Source organism: Pongo pygmaeus, chromosome 6 (genome assembly GCF_028885625.2).
Source record: "Pongo pygmaeus isolate AG05252 chromosome 6, NHGRI_mPonPyg2-v2.0_pri, whole genome shotgun sequence".
Lineage (NCBI taxonomy): Eukaryota > Metazoa > Chordata > Mammalia > Primates > Hominidae > Pongo > Pongo pygmaeus.
This window is the reverse complement of record NC_072379.2, coordinates 48,223,821-48,247,806: the sequence shown is the minus strand read 5'-3', so window position 1 is coordinate 48,247,806 and position 23,986 is coordinate 48,223,821. Positions and strand designations below refer to the sequence as shown.

General features: G+C 37.7%; 1 protein-coding gene across 1 annotated transcript; it reads right to left on the bottom strand.

The window, feature by feature from the left end:
- Positions 1-1,451: 1,451 nt before the first annotated feature.
- Positions 1,452-23,928, bottom strand: LOC129040735 (T cell receptor gamma constant 2). The gene is made up of 6 exons (XM_054495551.1): positions 23,496-23,928; positions 13,520-13,849; positions 9,477-9,524; positions 6,744-6,791; positions 3,955-4,002; positions 1,452-2,039 (listed from the first exon to the last, which is right to left on the bottom strand). Exons 1-6 carry the CDS (start codon positions 23,566-23,568, stop codon positions 1,897-1,899), a joined length of 690 nt encoding a protein of 229 aa, XP_054351526.1. The 5' UTR covers positions 23,569-23,928; the 3' UTR covers positions 1,452-1,896.
- Positions 23,929-23,986: the final 58 nt, after the last annotated feature.

The following is a 23,986-nucleotide window of genomic DNA, read 5'->3' as shown; positions in this document are numbered from 1 at the left end:
TAGTAAAGAAACAATGCATGTTTTGTTTTGTTTTCCCCAATTGAAAGTCAGTGAAAGGAAACGTGATGTTGGATAAATGTGTGTGTGTGTGTGTGTTTGTGTGTGTGTAAATATATGGGCTCTGGGTTCAGAGGGACCTAGCTTTAAATTATGACTATTACTTTAAAAATAGTGACCTTGAGTAGGTAATTTAATCTTTCTAATCTGTGAACTGTGAGCCTTAATTGTACTGACCTCAACTGGCTCATCAAGGATTTCTGGATGCCTGGTGCATAGTAGACACTCACTGGGTCCCTATTCTCACCACCTAACCTCTCTGCGGAGAGGTGAGAGTAGAGATAACTGTTAGTGCTTTTGCATATGTGTGGAATCTACTAGGTGAAAGGAAAAGAAAAACTCTGGACCCCAATTCACCATGCTATGTTTTAGAAAAAAATAAGCCAAAAGCTGGGTCATGCGAGAAGCTTCCTTTCCTTTTGTGCCTAAACAGAGAGCTACAGATGAAAGGTGAAATAGCTCCAGAGGTAGCTACTCTATGTTAACCATATCTTATGTAAAGTGCTGATTTATTGAGCGCAACATGAATACGTAATTGGCAGTTCCCCTGCCTGCTCCCTTGCTCTTGCAACATGTGGATTGTTATACCCTCCCTCTTTCCCCTCCAGCCCACTTTCCTTTTTTAAACATTGAGGCCCTTAATTTCATCTTTGGAGAAAGGTACAGACCATAGACTGTTTCTGTGATTCCATGTTATTTTCTTCTGATCATGCACTTAGCCTAGGCAAAATAAACTTCTAAGTTGATTGAGGCCTGTGTCAGATACTTTTTGGTTTATTACTGCCTCTAGAGCAGAGCTACCAACAGTGCGTGCCAATACTGTGGAGGACTTGCATGTGCCAGGTGTCATTAACTCATCTAATCCACATAACTTCAGGAAACGGGGCATTATAACTTCATTTTACATGAGGAGGTTATGGCACATGGAGTTGCTGGAACTCGCCTGAGTTCACCCAGATACTAAACACCATACCCGGGATTCCTGGGATCAGAGAGCATGTGCTGAACCTCTCCATCACGCTGCCTCTCTGCTGTTAGGGCAGCTCTCACGGAGGTATCGTGAGGATCAGGAAACACGGTGTCTGTGAAACACTCTAGAGCTGAGCTCACACGGTACGCGTCACAGTAGATGGTGTCCTATAGCCACTGGAATGTCCTAAACCAAATGAATCTGGCTCTGATGACCTTTAAAACAGAAGCCACATGGGCTCCTTCATTTAGTTGTAGTTCCTCTTAGAAGGTGTGATAACCACGATCTCAGGGAAAGAATTAGAAATGGGGTGTTGGGCCATTCTTACAACCAATACAGAATTCCATAGCCCAATTGTCATGCTGTTTCTTACCTTGGATGTTCAATTCGATGTCATCCAATTAAAACACACATGGACAAAAGTCACCTTTTCATCTTTTAAAATTTATTTTGCCTATTACGAAAAACACACCACATAATTCAACTAGCAAAGAAGACTGCTTCAGGGCGTGTAAAATGAAAGGCTTCTAGGCAGTTATCTGATTAAAGAACACTAAGAGAGGGACAAGGCTAGAAGCCGCAGGCTGTCTACACTATAGCAGGCGCCATTTGGGTTGGCTGGAGGAGCTGTGGAAAACATGGAGAGGGTGGTGCTGGAGACCGCCATGGCTATTCCTCATTGTTATTACAGAGTGAGGTTCTCTGTGTGCCCACTGGTTTGAAAACCTTTACATAATAATGATAGAATAGTACACACATGAGAACTGAAATGGCCCAAACCCAGAAAGAAAGCCCAACTAGATCCTCAGAAGACACTTCTAGGGATAATAACCGATGAGGAAAAGATGGCCTCCTTGTGCCACCGTCTGTTACGATTTCACTCCATTGCAGCAGACAGCCGTTCTTCTAAGCAGACAGAAGGCGATGATGGCAAAATAGACCACACTCTTGAGGAGCAGGAGGAGGTACATGTAATATGCAGAGGTGTTCGTGAGCTGCAGCAGTAGTGCATCTAAGAGAAATTGCACATGTTCTTTTTACAGAATAAGATATATTAATGGGAGAGGGGTTCACAAATACTTATTTCTCATGATTTACATTGAAGTAATATTCCACCACCACCAAAACCTAAAAGCAAACATCTACTGCTACCACCACCACCAAGAGTCAGACAAGTCAGAATTCAGCTTTCAAGTTGATTAACAACCTCTGCTAAATTCACTTAGAACATTTTAAACTATTAAAAAGTAAGGTTACATTGTAGAAAATCAAAGAAAGTGGTTAATCCAGATTTGCTAATGTGTTAGGCAGTTGTGGTGCACTCACCTGTCTTTCCTAAATGTCTCTAATTATGGCTATGCTATTATTGGGTGATTGCATTTCATATCATTTGAAGTTTTGCAAGAGATATGTGATGTCAAGGAATAAGTAAAGACAGTGGGGGTGGACCACCAGTGGCTACTCAATGAGCTACAAGGCTGAGTCTCTTCCTGCAGAAATTTCTATTTACATGTTTGGTCTTCATAAAGTGAGAACTCCAGAAACATCAGTCCTTGGTGTGGAAAAGGATCTCAAGAAGTGATATGTCCATAAATCCCTGCCCTTGGTCAAGTGAGGTGTTACTGCCCCTCCTTGCCTGGTGTGGCAGCCTAAGTCAGAGCCCCTTGGTATTGGAAATAGAGGAAAGTTGAGCAGGGCTAGAGCCAATGCTTCTAGTCACATTCTTTGTGCATATGTAGAGAGAAAAAGCCAGAAACAAGTATTCATTCTATGTCTGCTAAATGAGATACCCTATGCCAGACATCTCAAATTCATGCCCTTATCTCTTCAGTAACTGTGAATCTGGTTAATTATTCTTTGTTGGCTGATGAGAAAACTGTTACCCATAAAATGTAGGTCACTTACACCTAATCATTAAAAGAGCTGGAGTGAAAGTCTAGTCCGCAAAGCCCATGCACCCACCCATCCCCACATTATGTCCCTTTGGTTTCACATTCCTGCCTTGTAATTTCTTGCTATCTGACTCCATTGTAGAAAAAATAGAGAACTTAGTAACTGCACGAACTCTTTGTTTGATGTCCTGGTTTGAAATCCCAGACCTAGCTGTGTGACATGTATAAGGGATTTTTATAGGTATTTACTTTAAAGGGACTGTAAAATGGGAGAAAAAATACTGTACTACTTTTTAGGAATATTAAGATGATTAAACTAGAAAATGCAGAACAAGCCCTTCTGTGTAAAAAGCACTTGATAAACACTAGTTCATGTTATTAGCTACTAGCAAAGACCAAAGACTAAAACAAAACAACTCGAGAAGCAACAGGGTATCATGTTTTCCCCAGTCATTATAACAAAAGACACAAGGCCGGGCACAGTGGCTCACGCCTATAATCCCAGTAGTTTGGGAGCCCGAGGGGGCAGATCACGAGGTCAAGAATTCGAGACCATCCTGGCCAGCATAGTGAAACCCCATCTCTATTAAAAATACAAAAATTAGCCGGGTATGGTGGTGTGCACCTGTAGTCCCAGCTACTTGAGAAGCTGAGGCTGGAGAATCACTTGAACTAGTAAGGCGGAGGTTATGGTGAGCCGAGATCGCGCCACTGCACTCCAGCCTGGGTGATAGAGTGAGACTCCGTCTCAAAAAAAAAAAAAAAAAAAAAAAAAAAAAAAAGACGGATGAATAAAGTCTGTTTTTTGAAATAACTGAAAGCATATCACTGTACCCTCTAATTTACAATCATCTCATACCCGAAGCAGTAGTTAGGTTTGTTAATACAACTCCTAGAAAATGAGGGACTAATTTAAAATATCACTAGGTCCATTCTGCAGCATCCAACCTAGCAAAACCCATTCCCTGATTTTTCAAGCCAGAGAAGTTCAAAACTTAAAATGATCAGGAGGAAATGAAAAACACAAAAGCTTACCATTTGCATCTTTTGACCAATTGTCTTTGGGATCCATTGTGATGACATCTAGAAGAATGAGAGCAAGTACTAGTCAATTGTTCATGCCCATTATTTGTCAAGGTGTGTGTGTGTGTGTGTGTGTGTGTCTGTGTGTGTGTGTGGAATTAAATGAATATTTATAAAACCTGTCAACAGAAAGGCAGGAGGACAGTTATTAAAAATATGAGCCCTCAATTCCAGAAATAATTGGTCTGATTCTATGTAATCAGGTAGATCTAATTCATATATTATGTTTTTGCACATCAAGATGTTGAAGTTCGTGAAGAATACATTTTTCTTTTTTATCACAACTGGAGTGTAGTATCCAAGAACATTTGGTTTTCCTTCTGTATTCATAGCTCCTAGCACAGTGCCTTTTTATTTATCAAAAACAGACCACAAAGTATGTTTTTGATAAATACTTGTTCAATGGAAAAATAAACAGAACAAGTGGCTACTTTACACCCTTCAGCACACACTGCTGACCTGAAATCAGCAAAAATAATAATTTTGGGGTTTGTTTTTTTTTTTGACGCAGAGTCTCACTGTCACACAGGCTGGAGTCGAGTATAGTATGGTGTCATCCCGGCTCACTGAAGTCTCAAACTGCGCAGGTTCAGGAGATTCTCCCATCTCAGCCTCCCGAATAGCTGGGAGTACAGGCACACACCACCAAGCCGAGCTAATTTATGTACTTTTGTAGAAACAGGGTTTCGCCGTGTTGCCCAGGCTGGTTTCAAACTCCTGGGCTCAAGCAATCTTCCTGCCTTGTCCTCCCAAAATGCTGAGATTACAGGCATAAGAAACCACACCTGGCCAAGAATTCTTTACGTCCTAGAATCCACAACAGAATCTTACATGTTTGAAGGAGACTGACTTAGAAAAATTTCTCATCTAAGCAGAAAAAAGCAGTCATACCTTTCCAAATCATGCATATCCCCAACGTCCCGAGCAAGTACCCATGATTTTCTGGAGGTATAGTGTTTCCGGACATAACAACAACAATATTAATAAAAGCTAATATCTACTGAGTGCTCATTATTGTGTCAGGCACTATGTTAAATGCTTCCCATGCATTTATTTGTTTAATTCCCCAGTAACACTTATGTGAGCATTATTACGTAACACGCACGTACATGAGTATTACATGGCCCCATGTTCTGAATGAGGAAATAAAGCTTAAAAAGTGCAGGCAACTTGCCGAGAGTCATATCAGTGAGTAGCAGAGCCAGTATTCAGACAGTAGTTGTAGGGGAAGAAAAGAAATTGGACATATGAAAAGTACTTTGTAGAAATAATCCACAGAAATAGATAGAAAGTAATTTATAAAGAGACAATATAATGTCACCATTGTGTACTCAAAGAAAATCACTTTCAGTATGTTAATTACTCTCAGCAAATGGCTGTTTTTATTACAGGAGCTCCGCATTTCAGTGCAATTTTTTCTGGGACTACAAAGAGAGAGGCCAAGTCACATTGACAGTTCTCTCAATAAAACCTGAGGTGAGAGTTGAATTTATCTGTGATGTTTAAAAAGAAAAAAAAAAGAAGCAGCAGCAAACATGCATACGAAGACAACATATTTTAAAACAGAAGAAAACAGAGTCGCATTGGTGTTTTGGTTTATTATTTTTCTAGTAGATGTGTGTTTGTCTATAGGGATATGATTCTGGTGTGCAATTTTATGCACTCACTGAGATCTTTATTTCATGTATTCTAAAAAAATGGACTTGAGGTATGGGTTTTGGGTAAGTCTCACAAATGCAAATGTTAGTTATCAAGTCTGCATGTCCAAATATCTTTAAGGGCTGACTTTAATGGGTTTTCAATGTCTTTTTATTTTCCTTAGGGTGACTTCATTTATTAAAAGAGAAATGAAAATGACTATCATTTATTTCCATGAACTGATTGAGGAAAAAAGAATAAAGTAACTATTCCCCATAATAAAATCTCCAAGTGTATCCTGAGTTCTCTCTCTCTCTCAATCAAGGTTGGTTGCAAATGTGGACCAGATTAGTTTTATCTCCTTGAAAAGCACTTCATTGATTATATAATATGATCACTTCCATGTTATATTTTTAGCTCTTCTCAGAAAAACAAACTTCCAAGAAAGAGCATTAGAAATCTACTGTAGAATGACATTAAGAGAACTGTCTTCCTTAATGTAGTTGCCTTGAGAAGCGCATGAAAGACATTTTACTTTTAGGCCAGGCACAGTGACTCACGTCCGTAATCCCAGCACTTCGGAGGGCTGAGGGGGCAGAAAACGAAGTCAGGAATTCTAGACCAGCCTGGCCAACATAGTGAAACCCGCTCTCTACTAAAAATACAAAGATGACCCACACATGGTCGCGTGTGCCTGTACTTCCAGCTACTTGAGAAGCTGACGCTGGAGAATCGCTTGAACTCCAGAGGCGGAGGTTGTAGTGAGGTGAGATCGCGTCACTGCAATCCAGCCTGTTCAACAGAGCGAGACTCCGTCTCAGAAAAGAAAAAAAAGAAAAGAAAAAAGACACATGGATGAGTAAAGTCTGTTTTTTGAAATAACTGAAAGCATATCACTGTACCCTTTAATTTACAGTCATCTCATACACGAAGCAGTAGTTAGGCTTGTTAATACAACTCCTAGAAAATGAGGGACTAATTTAAAATATCACTAGGTCCATTCTGTAGTATCCAACGTAGCAAAATCCATTCCCTGATTTTTCAAGCCAGAGAAGTTCAAAACTTAAAATGATCAGGAGGAAATAAAAAACACAAAAACTTACCATTTGCATCCTTTGAATAATTGTATTTGGGATCCACTGTGGTGACATCTAGAAGAATGAGAGCAAGTACTAGTCAATTGTTCATGCCCATTATTTGTCAAGGGGTGTGTGTGTGTGTATGTGTGTGTGTCTGAGTGTGTGTCTGTGACTGTGTGTAATTAAATGAATATTTATAAAACCTGTCAACAGAGAGGTAGGAGGACAGTAATTAAAAATGTGAGCCCACAATTCCAGAAATCATTGGTCTAATTCTGTGTAATTAGGTAGATCTAACTCATATATTATGTTTTTGCACATCAGAATGTTGAAGTTTGTGAAGAATACATTTTTCTTTTTTATCACAACTGGAGTGTAGCATCCAAGAACATTTGGTTTTCCTTCTGTATGCATAGCTCCTAGCACAGTGCCTTCCACAAAGTACGTTTTTGATAAATACTTGTTCAATGGAAAAATAAACAGAACAAATGGCTACTTTACAGCCTTCAGCACACACTGCTGACCTGAAATCAGCAAAAACAGTAATTTTGGGTTTTTTTTTTTTTTTGAGGCAGGGTGTCACTGTCACCCAGGCTGGAGTGAACTATGGTGTGGTGTCATCATGGCTCACTGAAGCCTCAAACTGCCCAGGCTCTGGTGATCCTCCCATCTCAGCCTCCTGAATAGCTGGGAGTATAGGCACTCACTCCCATGACCAGCTAATATTTGTATTTTTTGTGGAGACAGGGTTTCGCCATGTTGCCCGGGCTGCTTTCCAACTCCTGGGCTCAAGCAATCTTCCTGCCTTGTCCTCACAAATGATGAGATTACCAGGATAAGCCACCACACCGGGCCAAGAATTCTTTCAGTCCTAGAATCCACAACAGAATCTTACGTGTTTGAAGGAGTCTGGCTTAGAAAAATTTCTCATCTAAGCAGTAAAGAGCAGTGATTCCTTTCCAAATCATGTATATCCCCAACGTCCCGAGCAAGTACCCATGATTTTCTGGAGGTATAGTATTTCTGAACATAACAACAACAATATTAATAAAAGCTAATATCTACTGAGTGCTCATTATTGTGTCAGGCACTATGTCAAATGCTTCCCATGTATTTTTTTTGTTTAATTCCCCAATAACACTTAAGTGAGTTGTATTATGTATGGCCCCATGTTCTGAATGAGGAAATAAAGTTTTAAAAGTGCAGGCAACTTGCCAAGAGTCGTATCAGTGAGTAGCAGAGCCAGTATTCAGACAGGAGATGTAGGGGAAGAAAAGAAATTGGACATATGAAAAGTACCTTGTAGAAATAATCCACAGAAATAGATAGAAAGTAATTTATAAAGAGACAATAGAATGTCACCATTGTGTACTCTAAGAAAATCTCTTTCAGTATGTTAATTACTCTCAGCAAATGGTCATTTTTATTACAGGAGCTCTGCATTTCAGTGCAATTCTTTCTGGGACTAGAAAGAGAGAAGCCAAGTCACACTGGTACTTCTATCAATAAAACCTGAGGTGAGAGTTGAATTTGTCTGTGATGTTTAAAATAAAAAAGGAAGAAGCAAACATGCATACAAAGACAACATATTTTAAAACAGAAGAAAACAGAGTCGCATTGGTGTTTTGGTTTATTATTTTTCTAGTAGATGTGTTCTTGTCTATACGGATATGGTGTGCAATTTTATGCACTCTCTGAGATCGTTATTTCATGTATTCTAAAAAATAGACTTGAGGTATGGGTTTTGGGTAAGTCTCACAAATGCAAACGTTAGTTATCAAGTCTGCATGTCCAAATATCTTTAAGGGCTGACTTTAATGGATTTTCAATGTCTTTTTATTTTCCTTAGGGTGACTTTATTTGTTAAAAGACAAATGAAAATGACTATCACTTATTTTCATGAATTGATTGAGGTAAAAAGAATAAAGTAACTATTCTGCATAATAAAATCTCTAAGTGTATCCTGAGTTCTCTCTCAATCAAGGTTGTTGCAAATATGGACCAGATTAGTTTTATCTCCTTCAAAAGAACTTCATTGACTATATAATATGATCACTTCCATGTTATATTTTTGGCTTTTCTCGGAAAAACAAACTTCCAAGAAAGAGCATTAGAAATCTACTGTAGAATGACATTAAGAGAAGTGTTCTCCTTAACTTAGTTGCCTTGAGAAGCACACGAAAGACATTTTACTTTTAGACTGGGCACAGTGACTCACGCCTATAATCCCAGCACTTGGGGAGGCTGAGGCAGGTGGATCACTTGAGGTCATAAGTTCAAGACCAGCCTGGCCAACTTAGTGAAACCCAGTCTTTACTAAAAATACAAAGATGACCCAGACATGGTGGCATGTGCCTGTAGTCCCAGCTACTTGAGAAGCTGAGGCTGGAGAATCGCTTGAACCCAGGAGTCGGAGGTTGTGGTGAGCGGAGATCACACCACTGCACTCCAGCCTGGGCAACAGAGTGAGACATCATCTCAAATAAAAAAAAAAAAAAGACAAATGGATGAGTAAAGTCTGTTTGTTAAAATAATTGAAAGCATAACACTGTACCCTTCAATTTACAGTCATCTCGTACACGAAGCAGTAGTTAGGTTTGTTAATACAACTCCTAGAAAATGAGGGACTAATTTTTAAAATATCACTAGGTCCATTCTGTAACACCCAACCTAGCAAAATCCATTCCCTGATTTTTCAAGTCAGAGAAGTTCAAAACTTAAAATGATCAGGAGGAAATAAAAAACACAAAAACTTACCATTTGCATCTTTTGAATAACTGTCTTTGGGATCCACTGTGGTGACATCTGGAAGAATGAGAGCAAGTACTAGTCAGTTGTTCATGCCCATTATTTGTCAAGGGGTGTGTGTGTGTGTGTGTGTCTGTGTCTGTGTGTGTGTGTAATTAAGTGAATATTTATAAAACCTGTCAACAGAGAGGCAGGAGGACAGTTATTAAAAATGTGAGCCCACAATTCCAGAAATAATCCTGATTCTATGTAATTACGTAGATCTGATTCATATATTATGTTTTTGCACATCAAGATTTGAAGTTCGTTAAGGATACTCTTTTTCTTTTTGATCACAAATGGAGTGCAGTATCCAAGAACATTTGGTTTTCCTTCTGTATGCATAGTTTCTAGCACAGTGCCTTCCACAAAGTATGTTTTTGATAAATACTTGTTCAGTGGAAAAATAAACATAACAAGTGGCTACTTTACAGCCTTTGACACACACTGCTGACATGAAATCAGCAAAAAGAATAATTTTGGGGGTTTTTTTGAGGCAGAATGTCACTGTCACCGAGGCTGGAGTGGAGTATAGTATGGTGTCATCAAGGCTCACTGAAACCTCAAACCCTCCAGGCTCAGGTGATCCTCCCATCTCAGCCTCCTGAGTAGCTGGGAGTACAGGCACTCACTCCCATGACCAGCTAATATTTGTATTTTTTGTGGAGACAGGGTTTCACCATGTTGCCCAGGCTGCTTTCCAACTCCTGGGCTCAAGCAATCTTCCTGCCTTGTCCTCACAAATGATGAGTTTACCAGGATAAGCCACCACACTCGGCCAAGAATTCTTTCAGTCCTAGAATCCACAACAGAATCTTACGTGTTTGAAGGAGTCTGGCTTAGAAAAATTTCTCATCTAAGCAGTAGAGAGCAGTCATTCCTTTCCAAATCATGTATATCCCCAACGTCCCGAGCAAGTACCCATGATTTTCTGGAGGTATAGTATTTCTGGACATAACAACAACAATATTAATAAAAGCTAATATCTACTGAGTGCTCATTATTGTGTCAGGCACTATGTTAAATGCTTCCCATGCATTTTTTTGTTTAATTCCCCAATAACACTTCAGTGAGTTGTATTATGTATGACCCCATGTTCTGAATGAGGAAATAAAGTTTAAGAAGTGCAGGCAACTTGCCGAGAGTCATATCAGTGAACAGCAGAGCCAGTATTCAGACAGTAGTTGTAGGGGAATAAAAGGAATTGGACATATGAAAAGTGCTTTGTAGAAATAATCCACAGAAATAGAAAGTAATTTATAAAGAGACAATAGAATGTCACCATTGTGTACTCTAAGAAAATCTCTTTCAGTATGTTAATTACTCTCAGCAAATGGTCATTTTTATTACAGGAGCTCTGCATTTCAGTGCAATCCTTTCTGGGACTGGAAAGAGAGAGGCCAAGTCACATTGACAGTTCTCTCAATAAAACTGAGGTGAGAGTTGAATTTGTCTGTGATGTTTAAAAAAAAAAAGGAAGAAGTAAACATGCATACAAAGACAACACATTTTAAAACAGAAAGAAACAGAGTCGCCTTGGTGTTTTGGTTTATTATTTTTCTAGTAGATGTGTTCTTGTCTATACGGATATGATTCTGGTGTGCAGTTTTATACACTCACTGAGATCTTTATTTCATGTATTCTTAAAAATGGACTTGAGGTATAGGTTTTGGGTAAGTCTCACAAATGCAAACGTTAGTTATCATGTCTGCATGTCCAAATATCTTTAAGGGCTGACTTTAATGGGTTTTCATTTTCCTCATGGTGACTTTATTTATTAAAAGATAAATGAAACTGACTGTCACTTATTTCCATGCATTGATTGAGGTAAAATGAACAAAGTAACTATTCCCCATAATAAAATCTCTAAGTGTATCCTGAGTTCTCTTTCTCTCAATCAAGGCTGGTTGCAAATGCAGACCAGATTAGTTTTATCTCCTTTGAAAGCACTTCATTGATTATATAATATGATCACTTCAATGTTATTATATTTTTAGCTCTTCTCAGGAAAACAAACTTTCAAGAAAGAGCATTAGAAATCTACTGTAGAATGACATTAAGAGATGTGTCCTCCTTAATGTAGTTGCTTTGAGAAGCACATGAAAGACATTTTACTGTTAGGTCCGGCACAGTGACTCACACCTGTAATCCCAGCACTTTGGGAGGCTGAGGCAGGTGGATCACTTGAGGTCAGGAGTTTGAGACGAACCTGGCCAACATGGTAAAACCCCATCTCTACTAAAAATAGAATAATTAGCGAAATATGGTGCCAGGCGCCTGTAATTTCAACTTCTCGGGAGGCTGAGGCAGAAGAATTGCTTGAAACTGGGAGGTGGAGGTTGCCGTGAGCCGAGATCATACCATAGCACTCCTGCCTGAGACACAAGAGTGAAATTCTGTCTCAAAAAAAATTAAAAAAAAGACATTTTACTTTTAGAATTTAGTGTAAAGTAAAACACATTATAAAACTGTAACTTCTCTCCTGTATGGTATTCACTGCCCTGGAACTTACTATGCTTTTTATTTCACCCTGATCACTGGAAAAATCAGAACACTTAAGCACAGTGGTAAGACTACTCTCAAGCTTTGCACTTTTGTCTCCTCTTTGTGTCTCAGCAAAGGAAATAGAAAATTGGGACTGTTTTTATAACCCCACTTCAGTTAGTTTCAGGAAAGGCTACACCTAATACAGTAACTACACAAACGAACACATCCCTGCTACCATTTTGAAAGCAAGCATTTTCCCCGCCATTGTTTCCTTTACACTCCATCATAGCCCCAGGGGAAAGTCAAGACAACTGTCCAAATCACATTTGATCATTGCAGAAACTCAGGATCTGAAAAGCTAAAGACTTACCCTAGAAATTTGGAATGGTACATGGCAAAGATCTTCAAACATTTTGTTAATGCTTGTTCCCCTAGGCTAAAAAGGACTTGTTAACCACAGGAAAAAGCACAAAATGAGTCCTTTTCATGCCCACTCTGGAGGTATTGGACTGTTATGTTCATATTCAGGATGTTGACATATAGTGACGGACTGGACCACTGGGCCACAGCACATTCAGCCCTTGGCCCAATCATCTAGAGATGTACAGAATCTGCATCAAAGGCACTGTTTTGGGAGCTCGCGCGTGAATCATGAGTGACCCTGAGTGATCAGGAAAAGAGTATATTCTCTGCACTGTCATGCATCCTCCTTAGGATAGTAACTCATCCTTGTCTGTTCATCCACATTTCCACTAAGCCTGGTGTGTCATAATTGTACAATAAATATCTATTGAGCTGCATTAACCAATGGCAGGAAATGCATTTATTATGGAAAATGGAAGAATGGCTGTACATGTAAGCCTTACCAACCTTTAATTATGAAATGTTACTTTATGGTGATATATAAAATGAAACTCTGAAAAACCCAAGGCCTCTATAAAACTGCAGTGGCCAAGACTATTCTATGTTTTGTAGAGCCACACTCTACAGATAAACATTATCTACAGATAAACAAGATCTACAGTTATCGTCAGATGAACATTATTTTGTCAACAATGAACCCATGGTTTGTAGGTTAAACTTTGTGGGTAGCAAGATTGAGGTGAGTGACTCTCCTGCTTGGGCAGAACATTCCTGAAAGACATATACTTGTTCTTTTCCGATCAAGTAAAGTCATCAAAAGAAGGGAGAACACTTTTTGAGCATTTACCACGTGCTACGTTGCTAGATGCTTCTGTGTATGTTGTTTCCTTTAATCCATCTAACAACCCTAAAAATCAGCATGTGACTTTCTTATTTTGTATAATGGAGCTGAGGCTGAGAAACCTTCAGTAACTTTTTCAATTTTGTTTTCTCCAAAACCTATACCATTTTAATTCTATAGAAAAGTAGCAGGGCATTTACTCTACCATTAAATGTAACCATTTTTAAGAGAGATTTATGTTTGTTTTTCATTAATACTGAAAGGAAAAAATGCAGCATTCACTTTCAAAGAAGTGTTCTGAGAGATATGTGTAAACACATACCTGTCTTTATTGGAGGAAAGATAATTTCTTGATCAACTCCGTTTTTATTATTCTCATGTCTGACGATACATCTGTGTTCTTTGTCCAGTGACTTTTCTGGCACCGTTAACCAGCTAAATTTCATGTATGTGTCGTTAGTCTTCATGGTGTTCCCCTCCTGGGATCCCAGAATTTTGTTGCTCTTCTTTTCTTGCCAATGTATCTTAATAACATCCGGGAAAAATTTCTCAAGAAGACAAAGGTATGTTCCAGCCTTATGGAGGTTTGTTTCAGCAATTGAAGGAAGAAAAATAGTGGGCTTGGGGGAAACATCTGCATCAAGGTGTTTATCTATGGGGAAAAATGAAATATGAATTTAAAAGAATCATTAGAGAAGCACACACATTGCACGGTTTGAAGTGGCCTAGTACATAACCATAAAAAGAGAAGGTGCCATTGAGCTGGTGTCCACCGCGGCCTTTCATCCAGGATAGGATGCACAGTACTTATTATTGTGCTTATTTTACAGATGTTGAAAAGAGGATCAAGACATTAAATAACTTGCCAAAAGTCACAGCTCTCAAGTGTCAGATGCTGGATGAAAACCTGGCCTTTGTTTATTCTGCACATGCTGTGATGAGTGTGATTTTTAACTGCCTCCTACCAGGGCTTCCAACGTTCATGAGCATATTTATTTTATTTTTTAATCTCTTTTGTTTCATCATAATGAAGCAGGTTTTCAAGGTGGATGGCAGGGGAAAGTGGAAGAAGGTCAGAAAACTTCAATGATCTCTCTACAGATGAGACTCTTTGGTCCTTTTCCCCTTTCCCTTTTCCATCCTTTGTAACTTATGTTCTTTGGTCAAATAAGACACATTCTCATGTTCTGCAATTTTGTGTACTCCCACTCTTCATTTAACTAAATCTGCAATGCACCATATTTATCTTATTATTTATCTTATTTCCCATATGAATAAATGTCAGAAATTTTTTTTTTTTTTTTTTTTGAGACTGGGGCTTGCTCTGTCGTCCGGGTTGGAATGCAGCAGCACGATCATAGCTCACTGCAGTCTTAACTTCCCAGGCTCAAGTGATCCTCCCACCTCAGCCTCCCAAGTAGCTGGGACTACAGGTATGCACCACCATGCCTGGCTAATATTTGTTTTTTCTAGGGACATATTTCACCATATTGACCAGGCTGGTTTAAGACTCCTGAGCTCAAGTGATCTGCCTGCTTCAGCCTCCCAAATCCTGGGATTATAGGTGTGAGCCACCATGCCTAGCCACTTTGTTCACTTTTATTTTTAACATACACAGTCACTTGTTTTAAAGAGAATCTACTTCCACATGTACACACTGTCTATCAAGTTGACTGTGTAGCTTCAATGTGTATGCCATGCGCAGTTCCCCCAGTTAATATCTAACTTTATATAACATCTCAATTTCACATCTGCACCCTCCAAGTTTTGGGATGCAGCAGTATTTACAGCTGTACCTCCAGATTATTCACCATCTCTCGAATTTAGAAACAAAATGGCAACATTTCCAATACTCTTATTTAAATTTTTTATTGATTATTTTCAGAAATACTCTTGTGTTAATCTTATGCAGTAATGCACTTATCAAAATTTTGTTTTGCTTTAGAAAGTATTCACCAAAAGCACATTTTATTTTGGAATTTCATTTGAAGTTTAAGAATGACTAAGAATGCACCAGGGGTGTATTTTTTATACTAGTTTTTATATAAATTTACCCTATTAATGAGAAGGTCTATGTAAATCAGTGTATCTATATTTTGACTCTTTATGTCTCTCCCAGAATTTGTATCTGTCCTATATGCTGCTTAACTGTTTTAAAGCTCCATTATTCTCTTCGTCTTAGCCTGCTGAATAAAACGTATATGTAATTGCTCTATTAAAAGTCATGATTTCAGAGCTTCTTATAGGCATAGGGTCAAGATACATAACAAAGCATTATATGTTTACAAAGGCCCTTTGTAAACACTTGAATCTGGAATGTTAATGGGTTATACATGTATTTTTAATCTACTAACTGAAATTATAAATGTTACAATTCTCTCTATTTTGATTTCCAATTGAAACTCCAATGCTTTGGCTGGTTTGAAGTGAGTTTAATAATTGAACAATTTCTTAAGAAAATAAGAATTAAATTTCTCATTTGAGAAGAAAAGAAAACAATCTTGATAATTTCTGTTTGTGTAGCAAAGCTTCTGATTTTCATACAAAATTAGTAAACATATACAGAAATATTAATTTTTGAGCATGCATAAATTTAATTAGGCATAATGTGCTCATCTTAATTTCATACTCTTTGCTTTTAGTGCAAATAGTATTTTACTTGTTATACTTGTGAGACAGTGTATATTTTTTCTCCACTATATAGTTTGCTTCTAATTTTAAAAGCATGTTATAAAATATAAGATTAATTTTTCAATTGCACATTATATTTATATAATTTTAGTCTCTAGTCAATATATTTTCCAATCTAATTTTCATCCTAGGAACTAGAGTCTCTTCATGGAAATACTTCTAATTCATTGTACTAAAGAAATTAAAAATCAAATGATAAACTTGGACATTTTCTGTATGGTATCACAGCATTCATTGCCTCTTGTCCCCTTTCTTTAGCTAGATTCTTTAAGTTTCATTCTTTTCAGGACAAAATGCATCTGGAACTTCCATAACTTTCTCAACGTAATAGTTAACGAATCATTAAATAGCATACTTGATTATACATGGTAAGTGCTGATATTCTGGATCATCCTCTCACATGATTTTTAAAAATACTACTTTTAAAATGTACATATTAAGAGTGTTTTTTATGGTCAAGTATGGTACATTTTTACTTACTTCAATAACAAATAGTATTTATATATTTTATTTCTTTAAAATAATAAACCTGTTGGATGCATTTATGTACATTTATTTGCATAATCAAATAGTATATTTGAGTTAAATTGCCTAAGTTGTTTGTAGTTTATTAAAATGCAGCATTGTAAATTTACCAAATATCAACTACATTTTTATAGATGGTATGATGTATTAAATCTACCTATGGATATTTATTTAAGTGTTCTCTATTTCTTATTTTTTCATTAGCTAAATAGTTATAGCCATTTTATGTTTAAATATGTATTTCAGATTTACAACGTTTCCAACTGGATTTAATTGATTTGATATCTTGACCATTTTTGGTAAGATTTTAACCTTTTTTTCTTGGGACGTATGAACAAAACCCTAAACTAATTAGCTATAAATCTTAGGACCAATATGTTGGTGTTAGAAATGATATCAATTAAGATAAAGGATTAAGTAAACCACATAGAACAACAAAAATAAAAAATAAGCATCTTATTACAATGTTTTTGCCAAGTGATTAAAAAGTCTGCTAACAGGAAACGAATCCATAAGTTCAATTTTTGTGTGTGTGATCTGATGTTAAGATAACCTTCCATTTGAGCAGTTAGAAGTACAGCTGAATCCTCTGGAGAATTGCTGTTCTGTAAATTTGATGGGCTGAGAGCAAGTCTCCATAGTAGATCCATTGTCTCTTTACATGTGAATCCAGAGAACATTTGTTGGGCACCTATTTTGGGTTGGACAATGTGCCAAGTACTTAATTCACACTGTCTTGTGCAATTCTTATACAACCCTGCTGAATTCATAGTTATCCCATTTTATGGATTAGAAAACTGAGGCCAAAGAATAATCACTCAATTTCACTAAGCAGTGAGTAGTGGAGCCAGAGTTCCAGGTGGACCTGACTCCAACACCCAGCTTCTTTCACAACAAGAGTCAACATGTCTTTGACCATCAGAGATGAATATGTGTCCACTTTATAGAGTCTATCACAAACTTACCTGTCATAATACATTTGGTCTCAGGGCCTAACATTTTAATGAGATCATTTCATACATTATATATGAGCACTTTATAGAAGTCCATATACGCACAAAGCCAAATCCTATTATGATATTTGTGCCATGTTATCTATGTTCTCTTTTAGTATGAGCATTTGTTTTAAAGTCTCTCCTAAGATTTCTACATCAAATCCCCATCCAATTCCTCTTTTCTCTAAACATTATTACATTATTCCAGTTTAATCATTTCTTGCCTTCCATTATCTTGGAAATGTTGTATTCTTCTGATACTTACCTGTGACAACAAGTGTTGTTCCACTGCCAAAGAGTTTCTTATAATAATTCCACAGTGATTCAGTCCATATCAAAAACTCTAATTCAGTTTCCCTGAGTTCTTCAAACTCTTGTGGTCTGGGATTCTCAAAAGACCAGGGTTCCAGTCCTGGTTCATTTTGCTCATAAGAAGTTCTGCTGCTCCGCAAATCAAATAACTTAAAGCTTTTGGTGTTTCATTTGTCTAAAAACAGTGATGTTTCAAAATCAGTTCAACATCGCTGCTAGCAATGAAGTGAAACCAAAATGAAACAAGATATAAAAAAGCAATTTGATTAAAATGTTATTGGTCGCAGTGCAGTGGCTTGTGCCTATAATCCCAGCACTTGGGAGGCTGAGGTGGGAGGATTGCTTGAGCTCAGAATTTTGAGGCCAGCCTGGGCAACACAGTACCTAGTGAGACCCCATATTTACTAAAAATAAAAAAAAGCATTAGCTGAGCATGATGTGCATGCCTGTAGGCCCAACTACTGGAGAGGCTAAGGCAAGAGGGTCGCTTGAGCCTAGGAGTTGAGGCTGCATTCAGCCTTGATCACACCACTGCACTCCTACCTGGGCAACAGGGGAAGACCCTGTCTCAAAAAAAAAAAAAAAATGCTATGGCAATATAAGAGATTATGATGATGATGTCATCATCATTGTTATGATTAGCAAATCTGTTTGCTATGATTGTGTGCCTTGACATGACATTTTAACCCTATAGGACCAAGCATTGCCCTTACTAAAAAAAATTCAGCATTTTGGAGTGGCAGTTAAATCCATAGCAATTAAGCAGGAAGAATAATTTCTCAGTTCCTCTGTTTGCATTCCACTTTGCTCTGGGATTCTCAAAGCCATCGTCCCCATCATCACAAGAAACATGCCTTCCACGTGCTCAATCTTTACTTGGCTATGATTTGCCTTATCTGCCGTGTTAAGAAAATCAAAGGGAACATCGGCTAAAGTCTAATATAAGCAGTCAGTATATGGAAATTCTTCCCTTGTGTTTTTCAAAACAAGTGAGCCTTTTTCTAATCAGCAGCACAACTTATTTGCCTTCCAATTTTCACCAGAAACTTCAGCCTCAAACTGACTTCTGTCTAGTTTATGCCAAAGTCCAGCTTGAAACACCTGGCTTGACCATTCAAGGGAGAATGGGTAGAAAAATGGCAGGAGGCCTGGTCCTCAAATCCATCTCTCTGTTGTCACTTTAGATCACTACATGTTATCTGCCTGACCATGTCTGCTGAGAATCACCATCTATGCATTTCATTAAATGTCAGGATGCCCATAGCACTGATGCAGTGGTAATATGCAGTGGGTTTTTCATGACCATTCCTTTCATTTTCCAAAATGGAAGTTGAAGGCAATGCCCACTCTTCCATTCCCTTCTAAAGGACTCATACATTGAAGTCTTTTTCCAATTTAGTAATAGAAAAAAATATGATATTTGAAAATTTGGTGTGCTTCTTTTTATCAGTTAGTAAGATGTATGTATTCCCCTACCTTTTCCTCCTTCCTTTGAGCATAAAATTTTAAACTGTGCTCCTTGTTAGGTAATCAGAGGCCTTTTTCCTTCTCCTTTCCTTAAGGCTTTAGATCATCTGTATTTATGTAATGGTCTGACTGTGCTTGTGTCTTTTAATTTAGGTCTTCTCAAATAGATTTTGGAAACAGGTAGCTTAAATAAGTAACAAATAGTTCGTGCATTTAGCATGTTTCTCTTTTGTCCTCAGGAGTTGTTTGTTTTGTAAGGTCAAGCTCAAATAAGACACAAGGAATGGAGAATATGTTTGCAAATCCTAGCTCTGTGATAGGGACACCTAAATACTAAATTTAGATAGAAAGTGCCAGAACCTAAAATGAGGCTTTTTTCCCCAAAATTTTCTCTCACAACATGGGGAGGTGCCTTATGTATGGTACAGTCTTTGTGTAACCTCTCATATTAAAAAATATTCTTCTAATACTCTGCTTTGATCCAGAAGGACTAACTGGATGAGATATCAACATGAAATGAACTCAGTGAATGCTAGTTTTGGGGATAGCACTGGTAAAAGAAAAAAAAAAAGCAAAGAAATTTATCATGAATTTAGTCATTATTACTTGGAGCTAAGGTCCCTGTAGTTTTTACTTACTTCATACAAATGTAGAATAACAGAATAAATCAGAAAAAATAATTTCCTTTTATTTTGTGAATGGATAATTGTTTCCTAGAGTAAAATATTCAGGGACACCATCACATGAGGAATCCAAAATGGACACTGAGACCTGAGATGCCTTAGAAAGTTGCTCTGAGATAGATGCTTTACATGCATGTGAAGCATCAAAACAAAATTTTTAATGAAATACAAGGGCGAAAAAGGCAATATTTCTCAACTGATATTGGTATTGATATAATCGTTAACTTTGAGGTATGATCCAGTTAAGAAATTAAATGTTGTAATTAGACATTTGACTGTTTTACTTGTATCCCTATAAATTTACATATTCAAGTTGGGGGAAGGGAAAATACATATTTTCTTAAACTTATATAAATTTTCTCTGGAAAATGAAAAATCACCTTGTATTCAGGCAGATCATATTTGAGATAATACATAAAACATTCTAATTACTTTTAGAAGCAGGTACAATTAGGCTTTTAGAAATAGAAAGCATTTTATGAACAGTGACATTTGTTCTGAAGTGAGCTGTTAAATAGACGGGGATTGATACATTTTTCTGTATTCCTGAGGGTATAAAGACCTCTCATGGGTAGTAACTTGAATTCTGGAAGAGGAAAGAATATTTCTATCACCTACCAAGTGCCAGGCATTCAGCTACCCTGAAAAATTGCTATTCGTATACTGAGGCCAGGAATGTGACATATTCAGGTAAGGTTGATCAGTTTTTTCTAAAAAACATCTATCAGTTTTTCATTACTGGAATAAAAACAGAAAAAAAATCTTACTTACCAGGCGAAGTTACTATGAGCCTAGTCCCTTTTGCAAATGTCTTGATCCAATCAGTGCTATCACACTGGTCTAAGCTTCTACAAAAATCTCAACCTTCTGATCCTCATGACATGACTAGCAATCCAACAACTTTGAACTAGCAATTTCATCTTCTGGCTTTTTTGGAAGTCCTTGAATATAGGTTTTGTGACATGTGATAGTTTGTAATTTTTCCTCATAAATTGCCTGCTTTCTTCTAAGGCAGTAATTCTTGAAAAGCATCAACAGAAAAAGGAAATGTTAAGAAAAAAAACCAACAACAACAAAAAAAGAAAGGCCAGGCACAGTGGGTCACGCCTGTAATCCTAGCACTTTCGGAGGCTGAGGCAGGTGGATTGCCTGAACTCAGGAGTTCAAGACCAGCTTTGGCAACACAGTGAAACCCCGTCTCTACTAACATACAAAAAAAAATATTATCCAGGTGTGGCAGCGTGTGCCTGTAGTCACAGCTACTCGGGAGGCTGAGGCAGGAGAATTGCTTGAACCCGGGAGGCAGAGGTTGCAGTGAGCCGAGATCGTGCCATTGCACTCCAGCCTGGGCGACAGAGCGAAAAAACAGCAGGCTCAATGGGTCAACGCACTACTTTTCTAAATTACCAGGAAAAGTATTCAGAGAATTGTCTTTTTTTTTCTTTTTTAATTTCCGGGGGTTTAATTGTGTTGAAACTGCTTTGAGATTACATGAAAGGAAAAGCGCTTCCGTCCTCACAAACACCAGGGCCTCTCTGTTAGAAATTTGGGAAGATACTTCTGAAAGGAGGAAGCTCTTTAGTAACTGAAAATGCAAATGTGTCAACGCAGATAAAATTGAGAAATTTGAACAAAGGTCTCCACTTTCCAAAAGCCACTTGTATCATTTGGCAACATGATGCTTTACCAAGGCAATGCCAAACGAGGAAATGTTTTCTACAATGATTTATTATCATTTTTCCTGGAATAGCAGAAATTTGTAGAATTCTATCTCCCATGGAATAATACATTCTTTATTTAAACTATGGCATAACCAAAAAAAAATTTAGTTATCTGATATGTTGAAAAATCTGCCATCTTAAGCTGGTGTTGGCTGTGTGATCTCCTGAGTACAGATGAGGTGTTCAGTTGCAAGGACTGAGGAGGACAAGCCTTGACGACCTCCATGTCCACTCCAGATCCACCCTACTCCAGCCTAAGTCCCACGAGTCCTCATTCAGGAAGGTATGAATGAGGTCACAGAGGGCACCTGTCCATACACAGCAGCTCACAGCTCCCAATTCAATGGAGAGGACAATGGGGCTGAGTGAAAATTATGTTTGGAAAGGGTTTCTTCTTAATAGAAAATTCAAAATTATTATGTGGCGCTGTCAATGACCCTTTACACCTGTGATAGATGGAATGACGCCCACTCAATCTCTTTTTGTCCTCTGGCCTTCCTTATTCTAGGACCATGAGGGGAAGCATCAGAAGTCTTAGCAGCTGTCAATATTTCAAGAGCCATGAAGGATTTAACTAATAAAATGTGAAAAAGTAATGAATTATAAAATCTTTTATTAAATTTATCAAACGAATACAAGAATGATATGAAGAACACAGTATTTAGTTTTCCTAAGGACATAAAATAAAACCCAAATAAATAGAGAAACATACATTGATGAATAAAAAGCTTCTATCATAAAGAGGCCAATACATCCTAAATTCATCTATAAATTTCCAGCAATTCCAGTCAGAATTACTACGACATGTTATTGTTGTTCCAGGGTGTGAAGTTTATTGTTGGGCTAGATAAGTTTATTTTAAATTCTATAGGGATGAATAAATATGAGATGATTGAAAAGTAATTTTCTGAAAAATGGTACAGTGAATAGACATTTGGCATAGTATATCTTAATTCTTATCACAAAGCTACTGAGATAATGACAATGATACAAGAATAATGAAATAAATAAAACAGAAATTCTCCAGAAAATGTGTTAAGTATGTGTAGCTATTAAAAACACGCTGGAGCATTTTTAAATTGTAAGGAAATGATGGATTATTTGGAAACGGGCATTAGGAAAATAATTACCCGAGAAAATAAAAATATCACTCTACCTCATCCCAGATAACACAGGGTCCAAATAGATTAAAATTAAAATTAAAATGACAAAGCTACAAGTGGCCAGAAGGAACATGTAGAAGAATAATTGTATCCATTGAGTAAAGAGGCATGAGATGGAAATGGGGTAGGAGAAACTTAACACATTAATTTTTAAGAAGTAAGAATGTGGAAAATTTTCTATTTTTATAGTATTTTCAAATAAATGTTTTTGAAAGAAGAATAGACAATGAGGACTTGCTAAAAGATTTAGGGAGGAAAGTGACATGATCACATTTGCACTTGAGGAAGATAAATGTGCAAGCAGAAAGGAAGGGGCGCTCCCCAGGACAGCAATTTGGGTGAAGCAGATGGTTTTATAGGTGGTCGCCATAAGCCAATAAGAGGCAACAGGGACCTCCGTTGTTGCAGTGATGGTGGAGATGGACAGAGTGGCTGCAGTAATAAACATTAACAAGTTTACTTGAGTTTTTAAAATATTCTTATGAAATAAATTATTATCTCAGGAAGTTGGGCATGTCCTTAAAGTAGGCAAAATAAACTTCTAAGTTGATTGAGGCCTGTGTCAGATACTTTTTGGTTTATTGCTGTCTCTACAGTACCAACAGTGTGTGCCGATACTGTGGAGGACTTGCATGTGCCAGGTGTCATTAACTCATCTAATCCACATAACTTCAGGAAACGGGGCATTATAACTTCATTTTACGTGAGGAGATTATGGCACATAGAGTTCCTGGACCTCACCTGAGTTCACCCAGATACTAAACACCATACCCGGGATTCCTGGGATCAGAGAGCATGTGCTGAACCTCTCCATCACGCTGCCTCTCTGCTGTTAGGGCAGCTCTCACGGGGGTATCGTGAGGATCAGGAAACACAGTGTCTGTGAAACACTCTAGAGCTGAGCTCACACGGTACGCGTCACAGTAGATGGTGTCCTATAGCCACTGGAATGTCCTAAACCAAATGAATCTGACTCTGATGACCTTTAAAACAGAAGCCACATGGGCTCCTTCATTTGGTTGTAGTTCCTCTTAGAAGGTGGGATAACCACGATCTCAGGGAAAGAATTAGAAATGGGGTGTTGGGCCATTCTTACTACCAATACAGAATTCCATAGCCCAATTGCCATGCTGTTTCTTACCTTGGATGTTCAATTCGATGTCATCCAATTAAAACACACATGGACAAAACTCAGCTTTTCATCTTTTAAAATTTATTTTGCCTATTACAAA